The sequence below is a fragment of the Crocodylus siamensis genome, chromosome 3 (genome assembly GCF_052110815.1).
Source record: "Crocodylus siamensis isolate JL-2025a chromosome 3, ASM5211081v1, whole genome shotgun sequence".
Classification (NCBI taxonomy): Eukaryota; Metazoa; Chordata; order Crocodylia; family Crocodylidae; genus Crocodylus; species Crocodylus siamensis.
The window spans coordinates 142,625,157-142,634,278 of record NC_143397.1 but is presented as its reverse complement, the minus strand read 5'-3'; the positions used below and the strand labels follow the sequence as shown (position 1 = coordinate 142,634,278).

The following is a 9,122-nucleotide window of genomic DNA, read 5'->3' as shown; positions in this document are numbered from 1 at the left end:
GACCCTGCCTGCCAGCTCCTTGAATGGCAGCAGGGTGGGGTCCACGTCCTCCCCCAGCTGCAGGGACATAGGGGGTCGGAAGGAACAGGGTGGAAAAGGCAGCCCTAGCAGCCAGTGCCCGGCTCTTGGAACAACACAAAGCTCAGGGCACTGCAATCAGTTGCTTGGATATGCTGTTATTGCCAAGCACAGAAAACTCAAGGGGGTGTGTGTGTTTGCGTGTGTGTGCGTGTGTGGACGGTGGGTCAGACCCCTGCCTGGCCAGCTCAGATCCCAATATGGATCAGCTGCTTGGAAGAGACACTGTTAGGTTTAAGAGGACAAGTCCGAGGACCGTGGCAGTGACAGGAACAGCCTGTCCAGTGGGTGTTCGTTTATATACATTTTATTGGAAAACAACAACAAAACCAAAAAATTTTGTACATCAAAATAGTTTGGCAAAACTGTAAAAGTTATACATAAGTGCAAATATATTCTCCTTTTAAAGCAATAGTGTGTGAGTATACACAAGGTTTGTTTAAAATATTATTTTAAAAAATACTGTGGTAGAAAACTTTGTAAAAAATATCGAAACACAACGGTGTGTTGCCGCAATACGGGGGGAGGGGCGGGGGGACAACGGACTTTCTTAAAGTCTATACACCAAGTTTCTAAACACCGTTGCTGTAATACTATCAATCGGTGCTGGAGTCCGCAAGAGTATTTTGCTCCCACCCCCCGCTTCGGAAAAAAAGAAGTTAATGTTAACACTACAGCAACAGAAAGGGGATTTTCCGCAGGTGTTGGGATTGAGGAAGGGTTTGGTTTTTTTCTGTCCACTCTCCTGAAACATTTTTAATAGGAGAAATGGCCCCCTTTCCCAAAGCTTAATTCGCTAGGAGAATGGAGATCGCAGAAATGCATTGGATGATTAACCTGCTCTGACTTCCCATGCATAGACCAGTCCCCGGCCCTTCCCAAACACAGGCACAAAAGAAAATCTTTCGGTGGGGCGGGGGCGGAGGGGGGAGCTGGGAGCTGTTATATCATCTGGGTCTGTCCTTCAAGGAGTGGCCGGGCGGACACTGCCGACACTTCTGCCTTGGGGAGCGACTCGTGCTAAGTGACTCGTGTTGTGTTGAATGCTACCAGAGTGCACATTACATTGGACCTGCGTGAGCCCCGCTATACCTCCGACCTGTTACACAGCCCCCCGATCGTCTGTCTGTCCGCCTGCCTGGGCTCGCTGCCGCGCCCTTCACATCACGCAGGGCTTGATGTCTTGACAGACGCTTTGGTGGTGATGGTGGTGATAATAGGATCCACTGGCGGATGGGTGGAAAGAAGAAATGCCATTGAAATTGAGAACGAAATCTTTCCGGTCACACACTGGGGAAGAGTGATGCTGGTAGCGAGGCAATCCCACTGCAAGAGAGGAGAAGAACATAACACGGGTGAAGGCAGGCTGGCAGCCCGGTTGCGCATCAGGAGGCCCCGCTCCTGGAGGGCTGATCTGGACACGAGCCTGTCAAGATCTCGTGTCCCGGGAGCAGGCCCCTCGCCGCAGTGAACAGCTGTCCGCGTGCGTGGGTTTGCCCCTCGGCGGGTAGCCTGGCCGCGGGTGTGTGCGCGGCTGTATCGGGGCGTGGATGCGCTGCTGCACCAGCCCGCTGGTATATTTTCCTGAGCCTGCTTCACCCCCTCCCAGGGCAATCGGGGCCTCGCTCCCGGCTTTGCCTGCCAGTGGGAGCCCAGGGAGAAGGAGCTCCGCTGCGGGTCTGTGTCCAGGAGGCGGGGGCCAGGCAACCTACCTCCGCTCAGGACGGAGGCCGCTCCGTGAGTGCGTATGGACCGCGGGGAGAGAGCAAAGTCCTCCTGAACCCGCTCGCCCACGAGCACGTCTCGGCCTCCCTTGCCACGTCCCGCGGCTCCCCCCGGTGGGTCGGCGTCCGGTGGCCTTCGGGCAGCTCGGCTCTGCAGCCGCGGGGCTGATCAGAGGGTCCCGATCCCGGGCATAGCTCTCACTGAAGCCGGGGGGGGCTGGCTTGGGGCAATGCTGCGGGATGGGACGTGGCTCCTCCGGCCATCGGCTCCGATTGGGATGAAATGGGGAAGGGGCGGGGAGGGCATGAACTGCTTCTTTTTTTTTTTTTTTTTGCATGGACTTCGGGATCGCGGGCGGAAGGAGCTATACTGGAGGCGCTCTTCTCCCACGGGGGAGTAAGAAGCCCCCTGGCAGCCCCGGACATGTCTCAGGGAAAGGCGGATAAAGCTCCACGGAGCGCCGCGGCAGCAGGCGGGTGTAGGTCCCGCCTGCCCCCGGCTCACCCAGCCGCAGAAAAGCCATAAGCCCGGGCGCTTTCTTTCAATCAGGATCCAGGGTTTATCACAGCGTCCGAACCCCCCGCTCAAAACCGCCTCTGGTGCCAGTCTCGGCCAGTTCCTCTCCGGGCCGGTGCCAGCCTGAGGCTCCCAACCTGCCCTGTAAGGCGAAGGCGGATGAGCCGGTGATTGGAGATCGGTTTCTCCCCGGGTCAAAAAAACCCCCAACCTAACCAAACAACCCCCCCTTGCAGCCTACCCTGCTATAAAAAATGGACCTGCAGCGCGCTTGATGCCCTCTCGGATGCTGACTTGTCATAGCTCCACTTACTTGGCTGATGAGACTGATCCCAAATCATGGTTACCTCCCGCCCCCCGAGCACACACGTACTTGCCCCGCAGACAGTTCTCCACAACGCCAGCGGGGTTGTGTTGCTCTGCACGTGCGAGGCATTGTTAAGCAACCAAGCAATTAGCTTTCGAGCTGCTTTCATTACAGTCATGGACCATTAATCCTGGCATCGGATTTTTAAACAAGAGCCCGCCGCTGGAATTATTGGAGGGGATCTGCCTGGCGAGGGTGCTCCCACCGGAGTCCCGGGGAGGGACGTGAATGTGTCCCTTGTGACACAAACGGTCCCACTAGAACTGCTCATTTGTCTAGAAATGTTCGTCGGTCTGTCTCTCTCTCGGACCTGCAGTTCTCTTTATGTCTCACTGCCCTTCACGTATCCCCGTCTTGGAAAGATTTGCGCATTTTTCGCTGTAACACAAAGCCTTTTCTTCTAATACACGCACACGCATACACACAAATATATGTCAGAATCAGAGAGGGCATCAAGTCCAATATATATAGAGAAGCCCTATATATATATATGGGTACACACACGTATGTACACACACACAGAGCCCCAAATAGAGCTGTCTCTGACCTTCTCTTCATTCCCCCGGCTCTACTGGGTTTGGGGTTTTTTTTTGTTTTTTTTTTTTGTTTTTGTTTGTTTTTTAATCTCGGGTCTATGGAAGGAGGGGGGTGCACTTGGCGTCCTGCTCGGGGTTTGATCACAGGCTTCAGGTCTACCAGCTCCTGAGATGAGGTAATTTGCTATGTTTGCTTGTTGTTTGTCAAGGTTAAATTTGTTGCTGGTGGCTGCCACGGGAGGAGGGATGGGTTGTTCTCAGAGTGGGAGAGACGAGGCCATTCTTCACCCGTGTGTCTGCACGTCAGCCGGACCAGGGGTGATGTCTGCCCGGTTCTCGTCACGAAACGATGGTGAGAAATGGACTGAATCTGGACCACGGGACTGATAACGCAACAAGCCCCGGTGTGGCCTTTTCTATTTACAAATCGGCTGCAGCGCAGATCGCGTTTGTGCAGACTGGAAATTTTGGGGGAGAGATGGTCTCCGTCACCCTTCTCCTCTCCGGACTAAGGTCCATTTCTCCGGAGCTGCTGCAAAAACTTAAATCCCAGGAGCCGCTGTTGCCCCTTTAGCCACCCGCTTCCCGTGCCATTGTCGAGGTACCAAAGCTGAGTTATATTGTTTCATGTAGCTAAAAGATTTCGGGCAGTTTCACGGAGCTAAAGTTCAGGCAAGACACGAACTCGAAGGTGGGGGGAAGCGGGGGAAGGGTGTGTGTGTGTGTGTGTGAGGGGGTGGGGGGTGCTCCCTTCCTACAGGACATCCAAAACCGCTCGCATTGTTTTCGGGAGACTCAGCTCCCGCGTTGCTTTCCAAAGCAAAGGCTAAGGCGCTTTGCAAATCTATCCAAAGATACAGCGCAGCGCTCCGAGGTGGACAGAAGGGTGATTGACAAGAAGAAGGGAGGAGGGAGAAAGAGCCCCCACTGAAGAGGGGTCGCCTGTATTTGTTACTTGTTGAAATTCCCATAAAATTGAACAAGACCCTGCTCTCATATGGGTTAAGTCAGGCTAAAATCCTCTTCGGTGTGGTCCAGCCCAGACTGTCTTTGTTTAGTTAACCTCCAAGACCCGCATTTAAAAGGGCTATTTGGAAAATTTCCCCGTAAGAACCCAACATCTTTTACCCATTTCTATGCCTTGTTTTCTCTGCCGATGCCCCCCTTTTGCAGATTTTTTTTCTCTCTCCCTACATATATATTTTCTACGATCACCAGAGTGGCAGGAGGGGAAGAGAAGGAAGACCGAGGGGCGCATTTCCCCTCGGGTTATAGAAATATATTGGATCTGCTTTAATCTCTCCCGCATTTTGAAAGATTAGCAATTTTTTTTGGTAGCCTGTAGAACTTCGGAGATATTTAACGCCTTTCCTCCCAATTGCCCGTGCTATAAACCTCCTTGATTTTGTTTTTTTGTTTAATTTTTTATTTTAATGCTTAATGAGCTTAAGGACTCTACGATTCTTTATGGTTTCCCTAGTAGTTCTGGCTGAGAACATATATATTCTTAGCCAGAGCTAAGAATACACACCCGCACACACAAATGGATATATATTCTTAGCCATTGATAGATAGATAGATAGATAGATAAACACACACACACGAACGTATATATATTCTTAGCCAAAGATGATAGACAGAATATATATACATACATACATGCATACATATATATAATATTCTTAGCAAGAGCTACTCAGAAACCCAAAGAGAAAAGAAGAGTAAAATTATTTATATATACATGCACATAGGTATACACACACCACACACACATGCTTGAGGGGGGGCATTAAAACAGGTAAGAAACTCTGAAATTGACAAAGCCCGCGTGAAATTGACAACGCCTATGTGAAACTGAGCGCACGCATATGAAACCGAGTGCCTGTATCTAAAGGTGACACAAACACACACACTTAAATACATATATAAAATGATCTTGAAAATACTGAGAGCAATCACCCGGGCGCTCTAAAAATACAGTCCCCAACACTAGATAGCGGAGTAGTGTTTTTCCCCCACCCCTCTCTCTCTCCCCTTATCCCCCCTACACAGCAGTAGGGGTGAGTGTTTCCACCAAGAATAGGGCTCCCCCCGCCCCCCATGCGAAGTGGGTCGTGTTTGCTCTCCTCCGGCGGAGCGCCACAACAGCCGGCCCCGTCTGTATCTGACAGCTTCCCTGCCCCGGGGGCCGGAGCCAGGCGGGTCCAAGCGCGAAGGAAGCCCCTTGCCCGTGCCCCCAGAAGCGGGTCTGGCCGCGGGGGGCGGGGAGGGGCAGGCGCCTACCTGAGAGGTCTTCCCGGGCGTTCTGGTGCAGGTAGCTCTGCTCCAGGGAGTAGGAGGACATGCTGGAGTGGATGCCCGAGGGGGCGGCGTTGCTGGGCGGCAGGGCCTGCTGCTTTATGTAGGGCGATGCCCCTGAGGCTGTCCAGTGAGCCGACGGGCTGGCGTAGGGGGAATGGCACTCGATGGCACTAGCCATGGCGGGCGAGGAGGGCACGGGGCTGCTGCTGCTGTCCGGGCCGTACTCCCCGTTGGCAGGCACGGGACAGCTGGCCATGTAGGTCGAGCCCGGGTTGGGGGACATGTGCGGCACGTGGTGGCCCTCGTAGGCGCCCGCCATGGAGTTGGGCATCATGTCGAGGTTGTAGCCATTGGCGTGGCAGGCCAGCGGGGCCGAGGGCGCCTGGAAGTCGAAGCCCTGCGGCAGCAGCGAGGCGCTGAAGCCCAGCCCGTTCATCATGCGGTACATGGGCTTCAGCGCCTGGCACTTGCGGCGGAAACCCCGCGGGCGGCGGCGGAACGAGCCCTCCTCGAACATGAACTCGCTGGCCGGGTCGATGGTCCAGTAGTGGCCCTTGCCCGGGCGGCCCAGCCCCTTGGGCAGCTTGATGAAGCACTCGTTGAGCGAGAGGTTGTGGCGCACCGAGTTCTTCCAGCCCTGGTAGGAGCCGCGGAAGAAGGGGAAGCGCGCCTGTAGGAACTGGTAGATCTCGCTCAGCGTCAGGCGCTTGGAGGGCGAGCTCTGGATGGCCATGACGATGAGCGCGATGTAGGAGTAGGGGGGCTTCTCCGGCCGCCGCAGCCCCGAGCTGGCCTTCTTGCCCTTGGACGAGGACGAGGACGACGACGACGACGACGAGGACGCGGAGGAAGACGACGACGACGACGACTCCAGGGCGGAGGCGGCGGGCGGCTGGCTCATCAAGACGGCCTGGAGAGCTCCGCGAGCCGGGCTGCAGGGGCGGAGAGGCAGCGGGGGCTCCGGCGGCGGCTGCCCGCTCTCGCTGGTCATCTGGAGGGAGGGACTGGACGGGGTGGGCTGCGGGGGAAGGGCGGGCTGGGCCGGGCCGGGCGGCGGGCTGCGCAACGAGGGAGGTGGGTGCCCGGCTGCTGGGGGGCGGGGGGCACCTCCTCCTCCGTGCGGCCGCTGCGGCGATGTGCGGGCAGCCCCCCGCAGCAGCCGGTCCCTTGCGAAACCCTGCCGTCTTCCCGCCCGGCTCCGAGCTCCCCCCGCGCCTCTCCCGCCCCGGCCTGGGAGGGGGCGGCTCAGCGCTGCTCCCGCCCCCGCCTCGTGCCCACGCCGCCGCCCAAGGGCGAGAGCCAGGAGCGCGGCCCCCGCCTCTCCCTGCCCCCCGGTCCCAGCACGAAACCAGCCCCCTAGTAGCAGCGCGGCGGCGGAGGAGGGAGAGAGCCCAGCCCCTTTGCAGCTGGCAGGAGGGGCTGCCCGCTCGCAGACACGCAATTACACCATCCATCAGCCGCCCCCAGACAAGCCCCAGCCCCAGCCCCAGCGCTCGTGTGCCAAGCTCCAGAGGTAAAGTGCCGATCTCTCTCCCCCTCTCTCCCTCTCTGGCAGGGCGGCGATGCAGGGAGTTCGCCACAAGCAGAAGCGGGTGGGGGTGGGGGTGGGATGGGGCTCTGTGGCTGCCCAAGCACCCGGGAGCCTCCCCGCTACGCTGGCCACCAGCTGGGCTGCAGGGAGGGCTCCAGGGAAGCCCGCATAGGGAGCCCCTGCCCGCCTCCAGACACCCTGCCAACAATATGATGCCCCCCCAACCCCCCAAGAGAAATCCTTTCGGATGAATCTCAGGCTCAAAGTGATTGGGTTACACGGAAGGAATTTCCGGTCACTAAAACCAGCCTCCCACCCATACCTATATATCTATATCTGTATCTATATCTATATCTATGTCTATATCTATATCGATCTCTCTCTCTATATATATATATATGTATATATGTGTGTGTGTGTGTGTGTGTGTATAAATGGCTGGGAGCAGCAGGGGAAAGATGCTGGAGCCGAGCAAGGCCTGGGCCATGTCCCTGTCTGTCTCCCGGCTGAGCGCCTGGTGGGTAAAGGCAGGGGTGGGGGCGGGGGCTGGTCTCAGACAGTGACCTGCGCTTGAGTGGAAGCAGGCTTTTTCCATCAAACTCTGCCTGGATACCACACACAGAGCCCAAGTGTCAGTTTACTGCCCTGAGCCCGGCTCCTTTTCCCTAAGCTCCACAGTAATTAGACAAAGAAAACCTAAATTAACTGAACAGGCGTCGACAGCTTCCTCCAGATCCCCACTGCCACATACATGGGAATGTGTCCGAAAATGGCCTGATTGTACCTGAGAATCAGCTAAGAAAACACCACAAAGCCCCACAATGTTTACTACACATTTTAACAGAAAAACACACTCGCTCTGTCAATAGCCCCGTGTTGATCTTTCGCGGGGCATCGGCTTCAGGGCTTCCCACAGCCCCATCGGGGACGCATTGTTGGAATTGCCTCTGCAGAGAATAGAAATGACCCCGTTTTATTTTTTCCCCCATCAGCGGGTGATTTTCTGTCTCCTGAGCTGCTTGACCACTGCTTAAATGCCAGCATCCTTCCCTCGTTTCCCCCGCAAAAAATACCCCCCAAACAAACCAAAAACACATTTCAATAAACTGCTGTAAGATCACAGGCACTGAATAAAAGGCCATGAGTTTATCTTGAACGATTTCAACCTGCTGAAAACTGGTTGTAGCTGGGACGTGGTGGTGTGTTGCGGGGGGGAGGGAGTCACTGCAAATGAGTCTCTGGAGAGCCTGTTGCTCCTGGGAGAAGCGCATGTCATTCCATTCAAAGCAACCTGGAAAGAAATGTTTCAAATACATCAAAATACTGCCCCCTCTTCCCTCCCTCCCCTCGATCCAGCTGTGCTGTGCATTCATCTCTAGTCTACACAGAGGCGATAAGGGCTAATAGATTACATCAGATTCCTTCTACCTGAACAGGAATGTGCTTTTCCTGGGCAAACGCTTAGTTTCAACAACTCCTTGAAGAAGCCAGGCATAGGATCAGAAACGAATTTAAAAGATCTGGGGACTTTAGCAACAGCAGTGGTGGGCTTTGCTTCTGAGCCTCTCTGGCCTTTTTCTTTGCTAGCCACCCAAATCCTGCCTCGGAGACAAGGTACCGAAAGTTTAAAAAAGACTTTTCTTTTTCTTTCTTTTTTTTTTTGGGGGGGGGGGGAGGGGGTATGGAGGGTAGGGGTTGAAGTGCCTGAGACTGACATTGGCTGGTTGGTTTATTTTGATTGGTGTATCGGTTTCTCTGCTGATCCCGGCTTCGGAACCCAACTGGTTTGCTTTACCATAGTATAGGGAAATTAAACTTTTGGCAGATTTGGATGCTCAGATGTTGTTCTATAATCATCCTAGGAAATCTCCTCATTACTGCGGTTTCAGTTTCATGCATAACACTGTGGCCCTCCTGCTTCTCCGGCGAAATGAAAGCCTAGACTAAACCAGTGAAGAAAATGGGAGACAAATAGGAAAGATAAATGTTTACTGCTATCTCCCAGCCCTCCTTTTTCCAACGCAGGCTTCAGTCTCTCCCTCCCTCCCGCTCCGCTCTGAGGTCCTGC

The 9,122-nt window shown here is 55.0% G+C and overlaps 1 protein-coding gene across 1 annotated transcript; it reads right to left on the bottom strand.

The window, feature by feature from the left end:
* Window positions 1–369: 369 nt before the first annotated feature.
* FOXF2 (forkhead box F2) lies at window positions 370–6,648 on the bottom strand. Its single transcript, XM_090039382.1, has 2 exons — window positions 5,506–6,648; window positions 370–1,404 (listed from the first exon to the last, which is right to left on the bottom strand). The coding sequence occupies exons 1-2, from the start codon at window positions 6,512–6,514 to the stop codon at window positions 1,238–1,240; spliced, it is 1,176 nt and encodes a 391-aa protein (XP_089895508.1). The 5' UTR covers window positions 6,515–6,648; the 3' UTR covers window positions 370–1,237.
* Between the last annotated feature and the right edge of the window lie 2,474 nt (window positions 6,649–9,122).